This window comes from Engraulis encrasicolus, chromosome 13 (assembly GCF_034702125.1).
Source record: "Engraulis encrasicolus isolate BLACKSEA-1 chromosome 13, IST_EnEncr_1.0, whole genome shotgun sequence".
Lineage (NCBI taxonomy): Eukaryota > Metazoa > Chordata > Actinopteri > Clupeiformes > Engraulidae > Engraulis > Engraulis encrasicolus.
The window spans coordinates 16,693,044-16,718,043 of NC_085869.1; the positions used below are offsets into that span (position 1 = coordinate 16,693,044).

Sequence of the window (25,000 nt, forward strand, 5' to 3'; positions counted from 1 at the left end):
CATCGGCAGCTCAGCCATCTCTCATAAGCTGTGTGGTGCAGTTATTGGATAGTGATGGAGCAGGGAAAGTAAACTCTTGCCGGGCGAGATGCGTCATGGATACTCCCCTCTCGGTGGATACTTCACGGTGTGTGAGCGTGCGGTGCCTCAGAGTGCCGTGTCAGGAGAACGCGGCTGTCATAAAGAACATAAAGCAGTGCATTATGGGTATCAGGGGTCTTGCGTATTGATTTAAGAGGATGCACCGATAGCGAGGACGGGGGAGGAGTGAAGGACAGGGGGGGGTGTCGTCGTCTCTTCTCTCCCTGCAACCGCCTTGGCTGCTACCACCAGCCCATCCCCCTGGCTATGTAGAAGCACAAGGGCATATGGTTTCCTCAGGGGTGAAAGTAGTTTTCGTTTCTTACCGGTGCTACCACCCACCACCACCCGCAAGCAAACAATAAACAAACAAAATAAACATGAGCATTACATATCTATAATCGCTGCATGACTATTTCGGGTGTCTCTTCATAGGAGGAAACTTATTTCAAATGACATAGTGTGGTTGTATGTGTTTTCTACTGAAACAGCAGACTTTACTTTTTTCAAATGTGGTATTCTGGACAGCATTAAACCTATCCTCTCACCGGTACTGCGCACCAGCTGTGCATTTTATGCCGGTGCTGCGCACCTGTGCGCACCCGTCTACTTTCTCCACTTGGTTTCCTACCGCTGCACCTGGGAGACGAATACTCTTCATCATCCATGGCATCATACTGTTCATGTGTATATTCCAAATCTTTCATCTTCATCATTACATTACATTACATTGAGTTGCGTTATGTTACGTTACACTTAGCTGATGCTTTTTATCCAAAGCGACTTACAGGTATTTAGGTTCACCAATCATCTTTCAGTTTGGATTGGCATAAGGGGCATGCAATTGTGATTGAGGTGTTCCTCCACAGTTCGTCCCCCTCAGGGCCGTGAACCTGCCACCTTGTCAACGCATCGGGTTCGGCAATGGGATGCACAGTATGAGACCGCTGAGCTAAAGGCCCGGTCCGATAGCCCAATGCTACCACACTGTATTGAGACTAGGGTTGTCGTATCGGATCGGATGGATCTGATCGGCTGCCGATATTGGCAAAAAAGGCGGATCGGTATCGGATCGGCGTGCACGGAAAAATCCGATCCAGAATTCCGATCCATTTTCCTATTTTGTGTTTATTAATATCTAATAAAAACAGGCTAGTTTCTCATTAAAAAACATTGTGTATTACTAAAATTCACCTAATTCAGTTGGCTAGTTGTTACTAAGAGTAAAAACCCTTTTCAACATGACTGTGACAACTAAGTAAGTAGGCTAAATAACTTTCAACATAAATACTCCGATAGGCCGGTATCGGTATCGGCCGGTATCGGTATCAGATCGGAAGTTAAATAAAATATCTGTATCGGATCGGAAGTGCAAAAACCTGGATCGGGACATCTCTAATAATTGAGACTTCAGGAGGGAGGTTCCACGTCACACTCGGCTAGGTGGCCTCCGTTACTCAAGTTCTTTTGGATTGAACTCTTGTATACTACATGCATGTGCCTGACCTGATAATCAACTGCAGAACAATGTTAATCCAGTTGAAATGGATGTAACACAGGGTTCACGTGTTGACTCCTGGTTCTGATTTACTGCTCTGCGTCTTTTTAATACACTTACAGTTCACTCCCCTGTTGACTGCCTCATTAATGGCTTTATGAAGAAAAGAAAAAAAGAAATCGGCTGCGTGTTTTCCAGGCAGTTCTTCATAATTGGTATGGATTGCACTGGCAAACAGCCATTGATCATTCTAACTGCACAATAGCAAAAGGCAGGCATGACACTGTAAGTGCGAATGACCTCAGCCAGAGTGCGAGGCCAGCGAGAGTGAGTGGTCGCGTAAATCTGACACAGACAGCACTGCCAGAGAGAGAGAGAGAGAGAGAGAGAGAGAGAGAGAGAGTGACGAGAGAGAGAGAGAGAGAGAGAGAGAGAGAGAGAGAGAGAGAGAGAGAGGATGTGCGGACATGATGGAGCACATGATGGCTGGGGTGTGGAGAAGAGAGGAAAAAATTGAAAGGGGGAGGGAGAGAAGGCCTGCCAGAAAGCAAAAAAAATAACATCAATAACTCAGACTCCTCCATCTCCATCTCTCTCTCGCTTTCTCTCTCTCTGTCAGACACCACTCCCTTTGTGGAGCCACAGCTGAGGCCGCGGGGCCCTGCGCGGCTGCTGAGCTGGGCTGGCTGGCTGGCCACAGAGCTGGGATGGTCAATGAGGCGAGGGGAGGGGAGAGGAGCAGGGCCGGTTTAAGATAGCCTGGGGGCCCTACCGTGGCCTAACGGTAGGGCACTCGTCTACTATGCGTCTGACTTTGGTTCGATTCCCAGCCTGGGTCATTTGCTGGCCCTTCCCCGTCTCTCTCTCCCCGCTCGCTTCTTGTCACCATCTTCACTATACTATCATAAATGAAGTCAAAAAGACCAAAAAATATCTTTAAAAAAGATAGCCCGGGGCCCCAAACTGCAGGTTGCTGTAGGGCCTCCCGGGGGGCAAACTTAGTGACACATTTACATAGAGTGTAAATGTGTCATAATTAAGTACAAGGAATTCAGGATAATATGCCTCACAACAGATGATTTTTTTCAACATTGTACCTTTTCATAATTCTGCGATTTTTAACTTTTGATAAGGGGGCCTCCCTGGCAGGTGGGGGGCCCTAGGCTGCAGCCATATCCAGTCTGTGTGTTAATCTGGCCCTGGAGAGGAGGGGCTTCATGGTTTTGTGGTGAGCTGGTTTGTGGAGGGTGGGTCTCCGATGTGTCCCAGAGGTGCCAGCAGAGTGATGGAGGAGAGTGGGGAGGGAGGGAGTGAGGGTGTGGGTGGGTGTGGATGGTTGGGGAGTGAGGGTGTGGGTTAGCAGCATCTAAGCGGGGCCATCCACAGCTGGGGTAGGGTGGAGCTAGCCTTATTATCATCGACGTTCCAATTTCTTCGAGACTTGGTCTGACTAAGAGCATAACAATTCACGTTTCCCAAACTGCATGGTTGACCTGCCTCCCTTTATGGTTGTTTGCTTATCGAAAAGTGGGAGGAGTTCCCGTATTTTCGGAAAGTACTCAGAAAGTACTTGCATTGCTCTTGACCTGACTATTTGCGACGCTGAAAGTGTTGCGTCACTAGGAGGGCACAGTCTGGCTAGGGTGGAGCAGCTCTCATCGCTGGAGGAGGTTCTCCAGCCCAGCGCCAGGGCTGTTTCCTCTCATCCCCCTTTCAAGACACTCTGAATGTCTCCAAGCTAATTAAACAGCTTCCGTCTCCGTGTCCTAATCTTTTTATGGTGTGTAATTGTTCTATCAGGGGTAACTTAAGGTGGACTCATACGCATGAACGCAGACTGCTGGAGACAAAGGCGGAGAGCATTAATATGTTACTCAAATAGATTACGGCTTACGCCTCATGTTTGTTCTGGATTCTGTATTGAATTTGCTTCATTTTTTGTGCCTCATTCAGTGCTTAATTTTGGTGCTGGGGTGGATGTATTTTTAGCAGTTCCACCAGCTTGCACCACATTACGTGGCTTAACCAAGCAATTTAGCGTTTTATTTCTTTATTTCTTTTTGCTGTGCTTCCACTGAAGCATAAACATTTCGACTTCAGATATAGCAATGCTGGGGGGGAAAGGAATGTAGAGAATTAGCGTCGTAATTCCCTTTTCGCTGTGTGGTTTATCAGGTTAATTGTTCTCTCTCCGTTCATCGTGGTAGTGAGTGGGTGAATTAGACAGGTGTTCAAATGGTGCACTTAAGGCTGCTGCGGGGCGGGGGCCTGGAGGAGGGAAGCCCAAGGAGCAGCTAAATCTTCAGCCCCCAGCCTCCAGCCTCACCTCCTCCAGCCTCACCTCCTCCTCCTCCTCCAACTCATTGAGATTCAGCGGTGCTCCTCTCTCTCTCTCTAGGTTCTGCGTCGTTAACTTTTCCACAGTCGCATTTAATCAATTCATGGCCTTGCGAAGCATATTGTGGAGCCGGGCTATGCTGGGGTTAGGTGGTGGGTGAGGGGGCTTGAGGTGTACTACTGGCAGGTGCTGCTGGGTCTTTCTCTAATGCCTTATTCCCTTCTTGCTTATCTGCTCAAGTGGAGGCTACTCAGGAAGAGAGCATGTGGAGCTCTCTGTCAGTGTTGCCAGATTGGGCGGTTTCCCGCCCAATTGGGCAGTTTAGGACAGCCGTATGCAGGTAAAAATGGCTTTTGGGCGGGTTTTTTTGTGTGCCAATTTATGGCCATAGAAATGAATAGAATTTAGTTCAAATTGGGCGGGATTTAGTGCTTCTTTTGAGCATTTTTTTGAGCTTGAAATGGCCAGTCTCATCTGGCAACCCTGCTCTCTGTGCTCAATGTCGCTGCCTCTGCTGAGACGTTGGCATGCATGAGCGCCTGTGGACGGCTCGCCCCACTGCACTACCCACATCATCCAAGCAGGATAGGATCAAATGCACTGCTTGTCCAGAGTGCCAGAACCTTTCAAGGACACTGTATCAAAGAGATATACTCACTTTGGTTAAGTCTGTCTCAACTTGGGCTCTAATAGTCCCCCAGGGGGCGTTAGAGAGCCTTTGGGGGGGGATGGGGCTGAGAAGGATTCAGGTAATGATTTTGTGCAGTATACGACTAACCCATCTCTTACCACGAAATTGAAACAATAGCCTCTTTTTGGACAAGCAAATAATCAATGCGGGGACACCGTGTTCTCATATTATGCCTATTGTTTTGTCAAATTAGTACTCTGCCGCCTGTTGAATTGTCATTTAGAATGAATGTTTTGTACAGTATGTGCGCCTCTGAGAGCATGACCACAACACTCCAACAGAAAACTAAATTAGAGCTATTGTCTTTCTCACAGTGACATACCGTACATATTTTCATGCCTTCTGGGTTTGAGTGCCAGAATTGTAGAGGCTTAAGACCAGGGGTTCTCAAGCTTTACCATGGCAAGGCCCCTCTTATATGGGTCGTGCCACACTCTTTTTTTCTGTGCACCGCCTTTCGCACTGTAGTCAATGTCGGTGTCAGTGCACTAATGTCGGTGTCAGTGCCCTATTGGGATATATGAAATATTTTAATGGGAATATTGTTGATCTTATTTTGGTGTAAATTCATTATTTAATCATTTATTTTGTTTTCCAACACTTTTTCTTCCAACTTGCCACAAACCCCCTAGACCCAGGGGGTCCTCGGCCCCGACTTTGAAAACCACTGCTTTAGGCAAATTCGAAAAGTATAGGAAGGCAGTGTATTTACGGTGCTCCATGGGGAATTTACAAGGCTGCTCTGTTCTAAAATTTGCGCTTGTAAACCACAGACTCCTCGTCAAGATGGCAACAGTCAGGTTTGTAGCAATTTACATGCATGCATACTGGAAGGGAAGGTATGGTAGGTACTGTAAGCAAAGCAGGGTTAGCAAAGATGTCCACATTACTTTATGTTTGGAGAGCACAGACTATGAAATATTGTTCTTTTTTACTCAGGAAAGATGCAGGCACAGGCCCCTTGAATGGCACCCCCCCTGGGAGGCTGATGTGGGGAGGCGGAGGGGGAGGGGTACTGAGACATGAAAAGGTCTGAGCGTACACATGGAATACATTATAGTCCACATATAGTATGTATACAGTATAAATTAGGTTCCACGTGCATTCTGGGTTTTTTTCACCCTGGTTTCTCAGCATGAGGCAAGGAATGTGTCATGTTATTTCTGAGAGCTGTGTGACAGGGTGCTATTATGGCTCCAGACCAGGCTTTTTGGGGCGCCTATATGTCATATCCTCCTCCTGTGTAATTACTATGTGTGATTATGAGGTGCTTATCTGGCCTACCATCTACATGAAGTGGTCCTGTTGGTAAGGTTTGACTTAGTGCTTCCCAACCTTTTTTTTGTCACAGGACCCCCATTTTGACATCCCAAATTTCTGGGGACCCATACACATGTTTTTTTTACCAACCAAAACAAAACCATGACGAGCTAACTTGAATGCTATTAAACCTATAGATATGTATTAATGTCTAAGAGTGTATGAGTTTCAGTTCAAATATTTACTAGTTATTATGTTACAATTAATGATATTTGTCAGTAATCCTTTTTATCACACCTAGACATTTCAGGCGACCCCATTTGAACTCCAGGCGACCCCACATTGGGTGCCGACCCCAGTGCTAAAAAAACACTGCTCTACATGAAGTGGTCCTCAGCTGGTCACCCTTATCACCTAAGGGTGACATGCGTAATGACAGAGTGAACCTGATGAAGCAACAGTGAAACGTATTGTTCACCAAATAAACTACCAGCAAAGAAGACCAGTGTGCAGTGATTTATCCTCCCTTTACTTAGATTACTTTTAGTTTTACTGCACACACTGCACAGCAGTGGTTATGCACTGTAACTCTACTTTGATTGGTCCTCAGTTGACTCAGATATTCCCAACTTTTTAAAAAGATTTGTTTTGGTCTTTTACAACTTCATTGATGATAGGACAGTGTGACAGGTGGACAGGAAGCGAATGGGGAGAGGGGTTGTCAAATGACCCAGGCCAGGAATTAGACCCGGGTCGGCTGCATGGCTGACGATTGCCCTACCGGTTGGCCACGGCAGGGCCTATTCCCAACCTTTTTTATCACGGGACACCGTTTTGACATCCCAAATTTCTGGGAACCCTGTACACATTTTTTTTCACGACAAGAAATAATACTGAGCTCCAAGGTATTGAACCTATAGATATTTATGACTGTCTAAGATTGTAAATAGTTTTTCAAAGAGAATATTGAATAGTTACCATCTACAGCTCCAGGCCTTTTTATTAGAATACCATGAAAAAGTTGATTTATTTCCATAATTCCATCAATAATGTTAATCTGTCATGGATTGTAGATGCATGGCCCAGTTTTTTAACTATTCCAATCATTGTTTTTTTTCTTTTTACATACGTTGGCCTTCCAGCTCAAAAAACCCATGAATTGGGGAATTCGCATTATTAGAATATTGTTATAAAATCACATTTTTCTTCATCAAAATTCGGGTCACATTAAATCAGTTGAAATTTGGTACTTTCTACATAACATGCAATGGTCAATACTTGGTTAGGACATTCTCTGTCTTCATAATGGCCATGATGCATTTAACATTGAAGTCAATGGCAAAAACAGTGCATGGGAGTTATGGAAGCCCAGATATCCTTGATGCTTTGCTGTCAGCTGTTCTTGTTTGTTGACCTGGTGCCCCACACATCCCTCTTCAATATACCCGAAGATTTCCATGCCACGTTTTGGTGTTAACTCACCAGTTTAATTCTAACTCAACAGAAATTAAACCCCATTCATTTTCAATGGGGTTTCATTTCTGGTTATTTAGAATTAAACTGGTGAGTTAGCGCCAAAACGTGGCATGGAAATCTACAGGGTATATTGAAGAGTGAAGTGTGGGGTACCAGGTCAACAAACAAGAACAGCTGACAGCAAAGCATCAAGGATATCTGGTCTTCCATAACTCCCATGCACTGTTTTTGCCATTGACTTCAATGTTAAACGGATCATGGCCATTATGAAGACAGAGAATGTCCTAACCAAGTATTGACCATTGCATGTTATGTAGAAAGTACCAAATTTCAACTGATTTAGTGTGACCCGAATTTTGATGAAGAAAAATGTGATTTTATAACAATATTCTAATAATGTGAATTCCCCAATTCATGGGTTTTTTGAGCTGGAAGGCCAACGTATATAAAAAGAAAAAAAATAATGATTGGAATAGTTAAAAAACTGGGCCATGAATCTACAATCCATGACAGTTTAACATTATTGATGGAATTATGGAAATAAATCAACTTTTTCATGGTATTCTAATAAAAAGGCCTGGAGCTGTATATGAAGTGGTCCTCTGTTGGTCACGCTTATCAACTATGGGTGATATGCGTAATAATGACAGAGTGAACCTGATGAAGCAACAGCGAAAATGCGTTGTTCTCCAAATGAACTACCAGCAAAGAAGACCAGGGTGCGGTGATTTATCCTCCCTTTACTTGGATTACTTTTAGTTTTACTGCACATCACCAGCACCTGGACAGTGGTTATGCACAGGGGCTCTACGTACTTTGAGTGGTCCTCAGTAAACTCAGTTGTTCCCAACCTTTTTTGTCATGGGACTCCGTTTTGACATCCCAAATTTCTGGGGACCCTGTACACATTTTATTTCACGACAAGAAATAATACATGACCGAGCTACAAGGTATTATACCTGTAAATATTCATGACAGTCTTTTTCAAAGAGAATATTGAATAGTTATGTTATATGGTATTAATTAGCAAATTTTCTCTGTATTCTTCTTCCACACACTTTCAGACATTTCAGGCAACCCCATTTGAATTCCAGGCAACCAAAGGGTTGAAAAACACTTGAGTAAACCGCTTCAGTAGTGTAGGTGCTGTGCTATAGGAGGCTGCCTGAGTGACCACTTTCACATTATTCAGTCCCACGGTTGCGCTAATGAGGTCCCATGACAACCCCCCATGATGAAGCGAGCATGCAAAGACATACACGGGCAGTGGCCGTTCAACCTATTTTTGGACCCCAGGCGAAATGTAGACATGGGACCCTTTTGAATTATTTTTTCTTGTATTTGCCATTGATGGGGTTGACTGTTGGGAAGCCCTACAGTGGACAGCTTTGGTGGGGCCTTAGGAAATTCCCTCGTCTGCCTATTGGTAAAACTGTCTCTGTACACGGGCCACTTGAAACAACAATGTATGTGTATGCAGCCTGTAAAATAATATGGCTGTAATTGCACCTAATTGTTCAAGTTACTTTTGTTATCGCTGCCATTGCCACACGATTAAAAACCTCACTTAAAATGAAATGCATTTCAGCTGTGTGCCACAGGGACAGAATGTGATGTTGGGCTTTGTGTACTGTAATTTCTGCCTTGACAATTGAAAGCTGTATGGGAAAAATGAGGCGTTATATATTTTTAGGAGTCTAATGCAAGTGTTGATTTAAGATAAGAAAATTGGTGTGATTTTAGCATTTTTGATTTTTTTGCTCAAAAATCCTTTTACCTTTACTCTCCTTTCTAGGCAGATGTCATGCTGTCCGGAGACTATATAAGCACATCTATTTAACATGATTACATAAGGAAACTGATAATAAACAGCCTGAGAGAAGTTGTGTTGAATCTCTGAGTAACCTGCGTGGCACAACGAAAACAGCACAAAAAAAAGAGAGGCTGGGTTGACAATTGAAAATAACGACGATGCATGATTACAGTTTCCAAGGCCGTCTCTGCGCAGCGCCGCGTGGTTAAGCGACGAAGGGTAATGGTGGATGACAGATGGAGGAGCCTTTGAGCTCAGGGATGAAGATGAGTTTGCTCACATTCATTTTTATAACTGCAGACAATTGCACACCCGTGGGTGTCAAGCTGAGCACTCTCCCCCGAAGCACAGAGGCGCAGCGTTACTGGCTGCTGTGCCAAGGAGAAGAATCTCATTCTTCCTAACGTCTTCAGTTAGAGATACTTCCTCCCTTTTCTCTCTCTCTCTCTCTCTCTCTCTCTCTCTCTCTCTCTCTCTCTCTCTCTCTCTCTCTCTCTCTCTCTCTCTCTCTCTCTCTCTCGCTCTCTCTCTCTCTCTCAGTATTTGTGAGCCATTGTTTTTGACATAAACTTTAAAAAGAGGATGTACGTAGGGGTGCTGACTGACGACATATGGTACAAAGGGGACAGTTGTCCCGGGCCCAGGGAGAGAGGGGCCCCAGAATTGGTTCCTCATTACATTTTATGTATTGGGCAGGAGGGCCCTTTCAGATGACTTTGTCCTGGGCCCAGCCAAAGCTGTCAGTGGCCCTGGATGTACGTATGAATGCCAAGGTCTTAGAAGCACTAAAATTGGCAGGTTCTGCAGGCTCACGTGCTCCCTTTAATCTTACACATCGGGACTGTGCAGGTAAATCATGTGGAGTTTGCAAAACTAATTTCTATCATGTCTGTCAAAGACAAAGGCATCATCAGCCACCTTCTTTCTGAAAGCGCACAGGACTTTGTCCTCTGGTGTGATGATATTGTTGATTATGTACAGTATGCCTCCTTGGCAATGAATGAATTGAACATTCTTGCCAGAGGAATGAGAGAATGGTGGAGATTGTGTGGCCATGTGTGTCAATAGGGGAGGAGACAGGAGAGGTGGTGTTCCATTCATACCCTACACTGCACTGCTCACTCAGCTAGTCAGATCACAGCGGAGCAGGAAGACTTCCCCTCACATCAGTTGAAGAACCTTTTAAAATATCTGCGTAATGAAGGGGGAACGTGTATTATACTCATTGTTTTTTGTTTCATTTTTCTGGAATAGGAAAAAATCAGTTTTCGTGGATGGTTAATATGGTGATGATATAGTAAAGAGAGCACTGTTGAGCCCTTTGGACACGCACAAGCACACGCACGCACGCACACACACACACACACACACACACACACACACACACACACACACACACACACACACACACACACACACACACACACACACACACACACACACACACACACACACACACACACACACACACACACACACACACACAACCAACCCTGCAGCTGTGTGTGGCTCAAAGTGGTCTCTCACTAACGGCTCAAATAGGCTTCTGTTTTTTTTTCTTCGTTTTTTCAGAAAGCGTCCACAGAGCCATTGCCAATGACATTCATTTAACAGAGTTGTCCCCTCCACTTTCAAAGAGAGTGGAATAGCAGGTTAATGATCTATCTTTCAGAGGCAGAGATGCACTCTCAAACAGAGGCTATTTATCAGAGATAGGATTGCAGTCATTAGTTTGATTGCAGGATAGATTTACTGCCGTCGCCCCTCGCTCATGAAGGCTATAAGCTATTTAGAGTCTATAAATTAGAATGGTACTCCTCTGTCCCCTCTGTCCTCATAGCCTTGGTATTTCATAATTAAGCCCTTATTATTATACGCTTACGTGTAGGTTTTCTTCGTTTGGTGCTTTGGAAAATGCCCTGCTGCCAACTAGTGATAAGATAAAGGTGACAATAAAAAAACACAGTCAACTCTTCACTGAACCACTGCTTTGGAGGTTATTTTTTATGTAGTGAAACTCATATTAAGGTAAGGAATGCCTCAAATAGTGTTTTTTATCTTTTCGTGGCAGTTTGGACACCCAGTTTTTTTTTTTTATGAGCACCCCTTTTTACATTGGATACATGATCCAGTGAAGCATTCCCTTTTCTCTTTTTGGTTGAAACTCATATATTTTGCTGACTGCGTTTACTATTGTTTACCTCAGAGTAATGAATTGGTTTGAAGTCAATTTATTTAACATTTTCGTTGAGGTATTTTACTTACGTTTGTATATGTAGCATGTCATAAGTTTGTCATGCCAGAGCATTTAAGTTTTGTCCTGTTGTCTCTTGTGTGGCTTTCAGAAAAGTATTTGCTTTTGGTTAAAGCTTGTCTGAGGATATTTGCACATAGTCCCCTTTAAGTGAACCAAACAGAAAAAGAAATGAAAAGAAAAAGAGAAACTCAGTTCGTTTTTTCTTCACATTGTGATAGTATCACAAGAAGGACCAGGTGCTCTTTCTGGTCCCGTAGGGTGTTTATGGCGTTTCAGTCCTCTTTTTGCGCACACCCGGTCCTCTGGAGCTCTCCTTGTGATTACACCTGTGACTACACCTGTCAGAGAGAGCAATGATCGGCTAGTTGAAACAGACAGCGTTTAATAATGTCCGCACCAATTGGCAAACTTCTGTTCAAAGTAATGAAGCCAGTGTTTTCCCGTTATCAAGCCAGTTACTTCTCATCATGTATTTTATACTCCTTTTTATCATATATTTAACAATCTATTCTTATTTAGTACCCCTGTCACTTTATGTGACACCATGTCTCTTTGATAGGATGCACTAGGTCACTTTTGGTATTATCCATATTTTCATTGTGGGTTGCTTGTATGTTATGTGTGTCCTATGTCCTGAATGTTTTGTATGAGCGAAGCTCACTTTACTGCAAATCAAATCTACCCTTGGGTACCAATAAAGTAATCTAATCTAATCTAATCTAAGTTATGGCTGGAGCTGGCTATGGAAGCAGACTTTCAGGATCCAGAAGTTTGAAATTCCCATAGACTCTCACCAGATCCTAGTGTATTTGTCAGCTTTGTGAGCTCACACGAGGGTCTGGAAGACCTTCAGATTTGTCATGCTCCCAGACCAAAATGTAAAAGAGCCAATCAGGATCGGGAGTGTCATAGATGTGACATAGTCAAAATTTAAACATCAGCTACGTGTAATGTAATGTCAATTTTTATACCTTTCAGGACTTGACACTGGCATCTGCAAACCGGCCAAATACTGGTAAAACTTGCCTGTGGCTGGTAAGAATTTCAGTGTCAGTAGCCTGTTTGGCAGGTAGCTTATTATATGGCATGACCTATCAGAATAGCCTGTATTCTGCACGTTGCCCCTTGTGTATCAATTGTTTGAAAACCACTAGTCACAATGGCCAGTAAGTGAAAAAGTTAATGTCAAGCCCTGATACCTTTGTGTGTATCTGTGTGTCTCTTGCAGCTGAATGAGACGGCAAAACAGCTGATGGAGATCGACAAGCCCACCACGGCGGTGCCAGGCCCAAGCTCCAGCAGCGCCGACCCGGGGCCCGCCCCAGCAGCCGGCCCTGGCCCCTGCACGAGCACAAGCACAAGCCCTCCCGGCACCACGGCCTCCACCAGTGACAACGGCTCCAGCAGCAGCAGCAGCAGTGCCAGCAGCAGTGCCATCCAGCGCCGGGCCGAGGGCAAGAAGAACGCCAAGAAGCGGCACTCCTTCACGGCGCTGAGCATGACCCAGCGCACCGCACAGGCCCTCAACAACAACCGGCACTCCATGGAGATCAGCGCCCCCGTGCTCATCAGCTCGTCGGACCCGCGGGCCGCGGCACGCATCGGGGACGCATGCCCTCACCTCTCCTCCAGCGCCCCACCTCAGGTACGGGACCACGGCACGCACACAGACAGAGAGATACACATGCACACACACACACATGCGCACACATGCACACACGAGCATGCGCACACACACACACACAAACACACACACACACACACACACACACACACACACACACACACACACACACATGTACACACACAGGCACACATATGCACGCTCGCACACACACACACACACACTCACACTCTCTCTCCCTCTCCGTATCAGGTCTTTTCGTCGAATGAATTGGTGAGAGGGGACCATTCGAACAAAACGTTGGACCATTAGTATAAGGCTGGGGATCTTTAGTCGAGGATGGTCCGTCTACCGCAAAAGCCAACGAAAGGTCCTTAAAATTGAACTAAAGATCCTTAGGTTTCAACTAAATGTCCCTTCAGTCTGCCTATATTAGAAATGTAAATCAGCTTTTTTAATGCTCATTTTAACGGGTTTTCTTCAGCCTGCCTATATTAGAAATGTAAATCAGCTTTTTTAATGCTCATTTTAAGGGTTTTGTTTATTTAAATATGTAAATCAGCTGTTAAGTTTTGTTTTTTGTTGATTTAAACATGTAAATCTATAAATAAAATGTACTTACTCATTTTAACTGGTAGGGCTATGTTGTTGTTTTTTTTAACGTTTCCGTCGTTACATTTTTTGACAATTTACGTTTACGCCCTTACATTTTTTGACAAAATATCTAGACAATATTTGAGAAGCTTTTTTTTTCACGTCGTTACATTTTTTGACAATTTACGTTTACGCCCTTACATTTTTTGACAATTATCTACACAATATTTGAGAAGCTTTTTTTTTTCACTTTTACGCCGTTACTTTACTCCCATCTGCGGGCAGAGAGGCGGGACCAAGCACAGCCTGCTCGCTTTGAATCAAAGCAGGGCGGTTTAATGTGTCAAGAAGTAGGCTATTGACCCTTGTGCTCGCTTTGAATCAGAGCAGCGCGCGTCTAGGCTGTAGACTATAGTGCATCTAGAAGTAGGCTATTGACCATTGAGCACATTGTCATGCAGCGAGTTTTCTGACTTTCCGTTAACTTTTTAGATGCGAAGCACCAGCAACAAGAGAAAGCTGTCTCCCGACACTTTGATGTTTCTGATTCTGAATGACAACAAATAGTTCGCGCATGAGCCAGAAAACAATATAGGTCCTAACAGTGTTGAAAACATTACAGAACCCATGCACCTGTGTTAAGCCCATGGCTACAGTAGAGAGAGAGAGAGAGAGAGAGAGAGTAGAGAGAGAGAGAGAGAGAGAGAGAGAGAGAGAGAGAGAGAGAGAGAGAGAGAGAGAGAGAGAGAGAGAGAGAGAGAAGTTAAATCGCTACACTGCACAGGAGCGCGTTCTCTCTCCGCCGCGTAAAGGTCTTTGCATGAACAAATGCAATGGTAATTGAATAATAGTTTGCCAGTATTGCAGGGTGTATTAAACCCAGTGTACGTTGGGGTGCAAGGGAGAGCAAGGAAGAGAGCAGCATCTGTGATTAACCGCTTCGAAATGTGTGCGTAAAACCTGCTGTTAACCAGTGGGTTTTGTGAAGTTTGAAGTGTACCGCATTAAAAAAAAGCTTTGTTTGATGTCGTGTTTGTATTTTACTTTGACGTTGCCTATAGTCCTCAGTTTATGGGTATTTTCAGTTGACCCCCTACACGTTTTCTTTCTGTCATGTAGGGTATTGTAAATAAATCGACCGTATTTTTTTATCATTTTGATTTCGGACTTAATTTAGCCCTTCAATCACCCCTCTCCAATTGCAAACTTTACCCTGATAGAAGAGCATTCGCTACCCTGCACACTCGTTAAGCACTTATTGTCTGACTGATTTTGGCTGCTGCGAATAAGGTAGGTCTATCTTATAAAAAAAGGGTCTGTCGTCGTTTTGGCTGAAGGTTGACACCACGAACCAGATGACAATTGCAGTCTTGCCGCGGGTCTTGAACAGTGCTCTCTCTTTCCGATTCAGATTGCTTCTTCTGAGAAGGCAACTGGCTACCGCAGGAGAGGGGATGGATAAATTGTGTTTAGCCTATCACAGATGAGGTTCTGGAATATTTTGTAGTGCATGGAACATTGACAAGGAAAGGTAGCTATTATATCCTCGTGAATAGGTCTTCGACTTTTCAAAATGCATCCTCTCAACATTCAACATGTAAATGGGTTATTCTGTAGTCCAACGCTATCCTGGCAGGAGAATCATTCGTTACAAATACTGCATACACACTCAGCAATTGTGTCTGTTGGTTTTTGCCCTCCAGGTCTTCATAAAAGCATCTACCACCGCTGTGATAATTTGACTACACACCGCTGAACAGTTAACAGTTTTTTAGGCTACTGTATTGACAATTGCAGTCATGCCGCTTGTCTTGAACTGTCTCTTCCCGTTCCATATCGTGACAGCCAGATGAGAAGCGCAAAGGTGGGGGCTATCCGCGATCGCGGAGGAAAGGTGTCAATATCCATAGCCTAACCCTTGAACTGTGGAGCAATTGCATATTGTTTAGGTTCTTGAATACTTGGAATTAGCATGGAATTAATTTTCCATTAATAAGGAAACGTGTAAGATTTATCCTCAATCCTACCCGATAATGTTTTGTCATAGGCCTAATGTTAATGCCCTCCCCAACACACATCCACAGTACAATATTGCGACACGCTTGGCACAATGATAGGCCTACTAAATGAGTTCAATGTTCTTGCAACACTTTTCCCAAGAAAAGTCGGTTTTCATTTCGAGATTCCAGAGCAAATCAGTTGGTACTGCGCTGCTCGCTTGCTGGACAATAAACGTTGAACTGAACCGTGTTGTGTGCGTGTGTGGCTATGTGTGTAGGCTACCATCGCATGTCCATGATCGTCCGTGCTCTTATCATGCAAATGACATGTCATGCAGGCAAGGCGTCCGTTTGATTTCAAAAGTGCTGGCCCGGACAATTACCATAAACCCGAGTAAGGTTTGAAAAGTGCTGGGTACAAGGCTACTTCCGATTTGAGGTTTCATGATAAATAGCCTAATACGCATTGGTGTATTGACGCATAATGTGGCCATATTAAAAATTAAAAGCCATCTGCGCTGTCTTGTTTATTTCTGATATCCTGCGCTGAAGTCATCTTTATCATACATATTATTAATGCAACGGTAACTGAGTGGTTAACCCATCATAACTACATGTAGCCTTGCATAATGGTGCACGTCAATTTGTTGTCATAACTTTGCTCTGTCCCTTTTGATTTCCTCAAGCAATTCATCCCTTTTGTCATTGTCCCTGTTGCAGAGACTGTTTCCTGCAGTGTTTCTCAACCTTTTTTTTAGGCAAGACACCCTTTCAATTAATGAAAAATTAAGGCACCCCAAACCAACAAGCCGTAACATGGCATCGCATCCGATAACACACAAGCTTAGAAAAGTAACACATTTGGAGACGTCACACGACCTAGGTTCGAAGTTGCAGCTGACTGGGGCTACCTATATTTACTTTAGGCTATTGTGCGTAGATAGCAGATGAAATATTCCACTGACCAGCATTAACTTATCAGTTTAGTCAAATATCTATTATATCATTCTACATAATTTATTTATCAGCCGTTTCCAGGGCACCCCTGAAGGGTTAAAGTATTCGCTAATGGGCATGAAGTCTTGTCATGCAAATGACCTGCCGTGTTCAGGGGAAGTCATCCACCCAAAGGCAACCCTTTCAACAAAGCCACGCAGAGTGGACAGTTGAATGCTGCTTGAAATAAGTCCATAATGAATAAAATATTACGCGCAACGTCTACAAGAGAAGTAATGGTTATTATTACCGTTGCGCGTAAAGATGATGAAGAGATGGATGGAAGGGGCCGTCAAACAGTCTACACGACATCTTCATTAAAGTCGTTAAAAAAGTACTTGTCAACAAAATCATGCCCCCGGAAAAATAAATAAAGTGCTTGCATTGACACGCTGTTGTTTTAATTTCGCATTTCTTTCATGTCCACTTAGTATGCTTTATCCAATTAGCCATGGATGCAGGATCATTCACTGGACTGGACACTATTGTAAGAGGTGAAATAGACCACGATTCAGGAACGACAGACAACAGGAGTAAAGGTTATGGTAGTTTTATTTGTACAATTTCATAAAATACAATTAGGAGGGAAAAACCCCACAATATCCATGCAGCCAGCAGCGTCTGTAAACTGCTATCGTCTTTGAATAAATGAATCACAATCTGGAGACACTCGGACGATAGTAGCCTACAAAAGTTAAGTTAAGTTACACACTCAGTCACTGCTGCCGGACGTTGGCTCGTCGATTACTTAATTCAACTATAACACGCGCAATAGCCTACCCAAATGCAACTTACCTACAGTTCCCAAAGCGGCCGGCCGCACGCAATGGATACCTACTGCCTACGTCCCGGCACGACAGCTTGTAGACAGTTCAGCAGCCCCTGCCCCACCCCAGCGCTTAGCGCACAAGTCTACACTATTGTCCAAGTGTTGTTATTTCAAGAAAGCAAACTGTCACTGTCCGCCGGCCGCTGTCGTGACATCTTTCATTAACACTAGTATTGTTTTAACAAGTGAGGAGTCCGTTGATAGTTTCCTTAAGGGTGAAGTAGCCTGCTCTTTAGGCTAGCGTTGCCTCCTCCAGCCAACCATTCGGCGCACAGTGTTCAGACTGTAGCAGGATGATAGGCTAATGATGATGGTCAGGGCGCACATCAGTGCTTGGGTTGTCTATACTTTTATCTGGAATACTGTCGCCGATCAGATAGAAATGACCCTGTTATGAACCCGAGTTTAGTAGATATCGCGCAGTGAACGAGGCAGCCTGCAAACAGTTTGAAGCGCAATGTGGCTGTAACACGTTAGAAAGTAGCCAAACTCTGTTACTTGTTATGAGCGTAATGGTGGGGTGGCGTCCGGCCAATGTCATATCCTAAGCGTATCGCTCGGTGCGTAATTCCAAGAGCAGTATAATGAAAAGGAAGAAAAGGAAGATGATGGGCTAGACCCGAAATGTTTGTCCCCTGTCTGTCGGTTTTATTTACTTTTTTCGGCTTTGTTTACAGTTACAGTAGTTTTTGATTCTGCATTCAGCTCCAGTGTGCGACTCCTTTCTTTCTTTTTAAATTATGAGCGTTCCACGAACTATCTTTCTTTGTGCACGCTATAAAATGGCAATAAACCTGTTACTATAAACTACTGGTTAACTTTGTATGCTTTCTAATGTTGGTAAAGGCGGGATAAGCGGGATAATGTATTGTCCACACGTGACTACGGAAAATATATTTCCTTCCAAGCGGAATAACAGCACTCCGCCTTCGGCATCGGGGGTGTTATTCGCCCATAGGAAAATATTTTCTTATAGTCACGTGTGGACAATAAATTATCTCTTACCTTTACATTACTGTTGTAGGCCTACATTTTAAAACATTTCGTTGATATTGTAGCGGTGCAACCGACTGTAGTTTTAAGTTATGAGATGGGCGCCAGTAAGGCAGCAATAAGATTGCCGTTACCTTTCCAAAATGAATACAAATCAGTGATCAACACATTAGAAATAACTCAGATCATCACAACGAATATCTTTTCTTATTTTTAGTAGTGCATTTTTGCAAAATCCTTGTTTGCAGACTTGTGCGCTTGGTCTCAATTTGGAACAGCTCACATCAATGTCTGGCTTTAGCGATTCTTGCGAATGGTGATCTTCTCGGCACACTTCATGGTTCCCTCTCTCTTGCTCTCTCGGCTTGCTTCCTGACAGTCTCACCCGCCATTTGAAATTAACCCCATTTTATAGGCTGCACATGTAGTGCACAGGGGGTAACGCTGCTATCTCACTCCGGAGGAGGCAGAGGCAGTCCGTTACGATATAGTATATTTATAAAATAGGCTATAAAATAGGCCTAATGATAAAAAAGCAGCCTGAACTAAAATAAAAAAAATAATAAAAAAAATAGAGACGCACGCACACACTTTCTACATGGTTCGATTTTTGTTTTCATTGCATTGTGGTGGTAGGCACACAAGTTTGATAAAATATAAAAAATAATAGGCTAATAAAATAGGCAGACTACACTAAACGTCTGCCCAGTTACACGAAAGGTCTGCATGGGTTGAACGTAACGTCCTTAGGTCTTCTACGAAAGATCCGCAGGTACTGCACGAAACGCCCCATGCCTTCTACGAATGGTCCAACGTTTTGTTCGAATGGTCCCCTCTCAGCAATTCATTAGACGAATCGTCTCGAATTCACACAAACTCACACACACACACACACGCACACACCACACCCACCCACACACACACACACACCACGCACACACCACACACACACACACACACACACACATACACACACACATGTACACACACAGGCACACATATGCACGCTCGCACACACACACACACACACACACACACACACACACACACACACACACACACACACACACACACACACGCACACACACAGAGTCAGATGCACACACACACACACACACACACACGGTCAAATGCACACACGCCTCAGGTATGGGACCAGAACTGCTCTCCGTTTACGCTAGCATAAACATGACATGTGTATCAAAATAAAAACTACACTGTGACAGGTGTGATTTGGCCCCCTGTAAGGCATATTTCTAAAACACAGTTTACACATAAATGAGAGGTCAAAGCTGATCTGTTTTATTTTTTTTTAAATCCATGTATGTGTAAACAGCTTCTTACTAAGTCCCTCCTGAGATCATAGTCCTACATTATTCTTATCCCCAAAAGTTCACTTTTTTTCTGGCAGGCAACTTCTAGCACACACAGGAAACTCCCTGACCTCATTTTCGCCGAAAGAACTTGGAGTTCTGCCTCACGATGAAGATGTATATGATTGGTGTTCCCCAGAGAGTTTCTCCTCCATCATGACTGACTGCAGAGGCATTTTGGCACTGATTGGGCTGGAGATACCCTTGAGTGAACAGGCGATGCGAGGACTTAGCCACCCGCTCTAGCATCCACATCGCATTAGCGGCATTTAGTGTTGACATTGTACTGTAGTACTACCTGTATCATCTACTTTACAAAACAGGGGTGAATTTCTCAAAACCAAAGTTGCTTACTACATTAGCTACTTTGCTGTTTTCAATGCATTTTCCCATTGGCAACTACCAAAGTTGCTAACAGGCTAACAACTTCTCTTTTGAGAAACTCACCCCAGGGCATTCCATTGGTAGTGAGGTAACCACATATGCAGTCTCTGGGTATGAATGAGATTCTTTTCCGTTTGGATTTGCCAAAGTTCAGGGTTTTATTTGGCAGTTTGCTGTGTGGTGTGGAGGCTATTACAACCGAGGATTAAAACTATTGCTCTCTTACTTGCTTGTCGTGTCTCTGAACATGGGGCTGTGTTTCTTTGCTGGCCTGTTTTCTTTCCACGTTGGCCTGTTTTCTCTGTTTCAACACAGCAAAATGTAGTGCAGAGTAATCAACATTCACCGCTTCAGAGGCACTCTTTGCCAGACAGCATGTGTGCATGTGTGATGGACATACTCACTCTCTTTCTCTTTCTCTTCCTCTTTCTCTTCCATATCCCATTTTTCTCAAGCATGCACTCTAATACACACACTCACACTCTAATATATTGCATGCATGTGCACGCACGCACGCACGCATGCACGCATGCGGGCGCACACACACACCGAGCAGATGGAAATATGCACACTCAAAGCCTTCCATCAAAGCTTCATGCCTTTAATTTGTACTCCTGCTGCTCCGAGGAGGCTGTCTCTCTCTCTATCTATCTATCTATCTATCTATCTATCTATCTATCTATCTATCTATCTATCTATCTATCTATCTATCTATCTATCTATCTATCTATCTATCTATCTATCTATCTATCTATCTATCTATCTATCTATCCAGCACTGCTCTCGGGGGAGTGTGCAGTTATGTGTTTGCTCAACCTCGGGTTACTGTTGTGTCTATATGAGCTACCTATCGACCTGAGCTGCAGCACTAGTAAACAATCAAAATGCACCACAGTCCAGTAGTCCCCCTAAGGGATAGAGTCTGGGCTTGGGCTTTGGTAACAGCCTACACTGCCCTACAGTGCAGTAAATACACCAACATTGACACCAAGACTGAAAAAATGCCTTCAAGCTATGTATGTACGTCAAAAGTATTGCTAGTAGGTTGAATATTGCAGTTGCTGCAAAATTTGACATGACGGTATCTCTAAAACTGGACACACGCATAAGGCTTTGTCACAAAATAAAGGAGGTGTTACCGAGACCATTTTCAGTCTAAACTCAAATTTATAAAAAAAATATGTAGTTACACCACCTGATTGTACTGCAGTATTGGTACAGTAGCTCACTTTGACAAAACATATCAACAGAGCAGTAGTGGCTGTCTAGCAACTCTAGCCACTAGGACTGGACTGGCCATCTGGCGTAGTGGGCATTTCCCGGTGGGCCCCGCACCCTCGTGGGCCCCTATTTTCAGAAATGTAAAAAAAAAAAAAAAATCAGTCAGTTCTGGTAATTATGATGGGCCGCCAGAAGTTCCCGGGCCCTATTTCTTCCCCGGTCAAGTCCTGCTAGCCGCCTTCAACCCTTGTGCACATGGCCTGCCGGTGACCTCCAGTCTAACAGCCCTGCTGTGGCCAGTGGAGGGTCAGATGAGACTGTTTCCTCTGTCACTGCAGCCTACAAAACATGGCCAATAAAGTGGGATCGCTCCGTTTTTATGGGAGGTCACAGTGTGTGTGTGTGTGTGTGTGGGGTAGTGCTCACTGATGGGCTGTTGGTTATTGGTGTGCTCAGGGCACATCTTAGTGCACAGTAAAGGCTCTTTTCCACTGCCGGTGTTCTGGTAGGCCTACAGCTCGACACAGCGCAAGTCTGCTGCTACCTTTTGCTTTTTTTAGCCCAATCCAAAAGCAAAAAAGTGGTGGCCGAGTCGCGCTGTGTCGAGCTGTAGGCCTACCAGGAAATCGGAAGTGAAAAAGAGGCATAAGTGTTGGAGGTTCCTTGTGTAACGGATGCCCACTAGCAGAGTGTGGCGTGGAACGTTTGTAAACCTCCCTCCTGAAGCCTCATACTGTATCGGTAGCGCTGAGCTATGGGACTGACCCTTTAGCTCAGCGGTATCGTGCTGTGCCTCCCATACCCAAACCGATGCGTTGACTAGGAAGTGGCGCGTTCAAGACCTGAGGGACGGACTGTCTTTTAATTGTCAAATCAGCCCGCCACGTGGGCTTGCCCCTGTATAGAACTCCCATTGCTCTTAACGGTCTGCATTGACCTTTCATTGATCCCTCTCATGAACGCCAGACTGGCCCCTCTGACCGCACACCCCAAGCCCTAGATAAGGAGGAGTCCCACCAGCCCAGACTGCCTCCATCCCCACAAAGCCCCTCAGCCTCCAGGGGGATCACCGTTGAAGATGACTTCAGGGGGTTCAGTCAACGGTGATTCTGTAGCCTAGTTGGCATTTGAATGGATGTCAACAGGGTTTTCACTTGCCTGCATTCGCCCCCTAATGGGCACTTAATAGGAACTGCAGCTTCTCCACTATTCTAATTTCTCTGACATCACTTGAGGGGCGGCCCTGCCATGGCTCAAATGGTAGGGCACTGCACTGCTACGCCGGAGACCCAGGTTCCATTCCAGTCTGAGGTCATTTGCCGATCCTCCCCCACCTCTCTCCCACTCACTTCCTGTCGCCGTCTCATACTGTCCTATCTAAGGCAAAAAGCCCCTTAAAAATAAAATAGAATAAATAATAATAAAAATATAGAACTATATATAAAAACATTACTGAGGGGCAAGGAGCGCGGATGGCCAGGAGTGGGAGGTTATAGGGGGAGGGCTGGAGAGGGTTAAGGGCCGGGGGTGAATTATATGGGCCCCCCAAATCTCTCCACCTCCAGACTGGCCTCAGCTGGCCTCCCTTTGCTCCTCGTTTATTAATTTTTCAGGGCGGATGGGGGGGGGGTGTCAGGGGTCAGCGGGGCTCATAAACTCCCCACAGGCAGAGTGGATGTGACAGGCCATTGTAGCGAGCAAGCGAGTGGAATTGTGGGATGGGATGGCTTATCGCAAAGTGCTCTGCGGTGGTGTTGAGTGTGTGTGTGCATCGTGTGTGAGTGTGTCTGTCTGTCTGTCTGTCTGTCTGTTTGCTTGCGTGCGTGCGTGAATGTGTGTGTGAGATAGAGAGAGAGAGAGAGAGAGAGAGAGAGAGAGAGAGAGAGAGAGAGACAGTATGTGTGTGTGTGTGTGTGTGTGTGTGCTAAATAAGGATGGATTGTGCTGCTTTGAGGACTCAGACACCCTCTTTTTGTGGCGTGCTGTCATAAGCATTGGCTTTTGTACTCCCTTTAGTTCGTCTCCATCTGTGTTGGGTGATGAATTATAGCCCTACTTGTTCTCTTGTACTCTAAAACCTAAAAGCCCCTTATCATTGGAATGTCAAGCAAGAGATCTGCTCAGTCCCTTTCGAGAAAATCCCTCAGGTCAGAGCGTTATGTGCAGGGCTTGTTTTTAAAACCTACTGTACATATGCAGAGGTGCTCTGTTGCCCAAGAGAAGCAACTGACCAGGGTTTTGTAACCTGGTACAGTGTGTGTGTGTGTGTGTGTGTGTGTGCGTGTGCGTGTGCGTGTGCGTGTGTGTGTGTGTGTGTGTGTGTGTGTGTGTGTGCTCATGCCTGTGTGCGCCTGTCTGTCTGTCTGTCTGTCTGTCTGTCTGTCTGTCTGTCTGCCTGTCTGCCTGTGTCTGTCTGACTGTCTTTGGCGGTAACTCAGTGGGATCTCTAAATATAAGGGCCTTACCTATTTAATTCAGTCCCTGTGTCGTTCCCAGGCTTTGTCACTCAGCAATCAGCAGCTCCAAGCACCTGCTGGGCTGGCCTTACCTGGGGACGGGGGGGCAGGAGGAAATGTACGCAGGTAATGAAGCACATGACCACTCCCATGGCGATCGCAGTGTGGCGCAGGAGAATCTGCGGGTAGCTGTCTCCATGGAGAGGAAAGCTAATTATGTGCACCCGGTGACACGGTGTGACGCTGGCACATGTGAAAGTACTTTGTTGACAATAATTTGCAGTTGCAAAGCATGTGTGCTAAATCTGTCACATACTGTGTTATTGTTTTTAATGACGATAAGTGCAGTTGTTGGGTTTGTTTGATAGAAGCTTTTTGGTATGTGATATTACATTTGTTTGCCATGGAGCGTTTCTGCACACCTCAGTTCGAATGGGCGCATTGGATGTAACCCTTGGTTCAAAGTAAGACTGAAACATTTTCAGCAATAATGGGCAGTGTGCAGCATATTTATCTCTAAATGAAGAGCTCTTTTCCAAAACGCTATATCCACCATTTTTTACTTTTTGACGTTTAATATTGGAATTGACTGTTAAGAAGTCCTATAATCTATGTGTGAATTCTTGCCATTCAAATGTTTTGAGAACATGCTTTTTTAACCTCTATAAATTGCATTTTGCAATGCAATTCAATGGAATGCCCAATACAAAAATGTAAATTTCCCAACATTCTATAAAATGGATATATCTCATTTTGGAAAAGAGCTCTTCAAATGTAAATGAATCCTTCCTGAATTCCCCCTGGGGATCAATAAAGTTACTCTACTCTAAATGAGGTTATCTTGCGCTAGTTTGCCACTCGGGACTCTCACCCGCCACCTAACGGTCAACGCTCCAGTTCGGGCATGGAATGCACAACACAATACTGCTGCGCGGAGCTAAAGGTCCAGGCCCATAGCTTAGTGCTACGATACCAGAGATTCTTTAAGTATAGAGATATACCAACATAATAGGTTTCTATGGGCAGCTAACGTGACCAAGTTCCGGTCTGCCTAAAGGGGCGTGTCATAATGCTCCTACAATGAATAGAACAGTCCTTAGGTCTGCCTAAAGGGGG

At 44.6% G+C, this 25,000-nt stretch overlaps 1 protein-coding gene across 1 annotated transcript in view; it reads left to right on the forward strand.

Moving 5' to 3' along the window:
* Positions 1-25,000, forward strand: part of LOC134460750 (E3 ubiquitin-protein ligase SH3RF3-like) — a 154,767-nt gene that overhangs the window by 97,620 nt on the left and 32,147 nt on the right. The window contains exon 4 of the mRNA XM_063213277.1: positions 12,643-13,059. Within this exon, the coding sequence (XP_063069347.1) occupies positions 12,643-13,059 (417 nt within the window). The remainder of the gene's footprint in view (positions 1-12,642; positions 13,060-25,000) is intronic.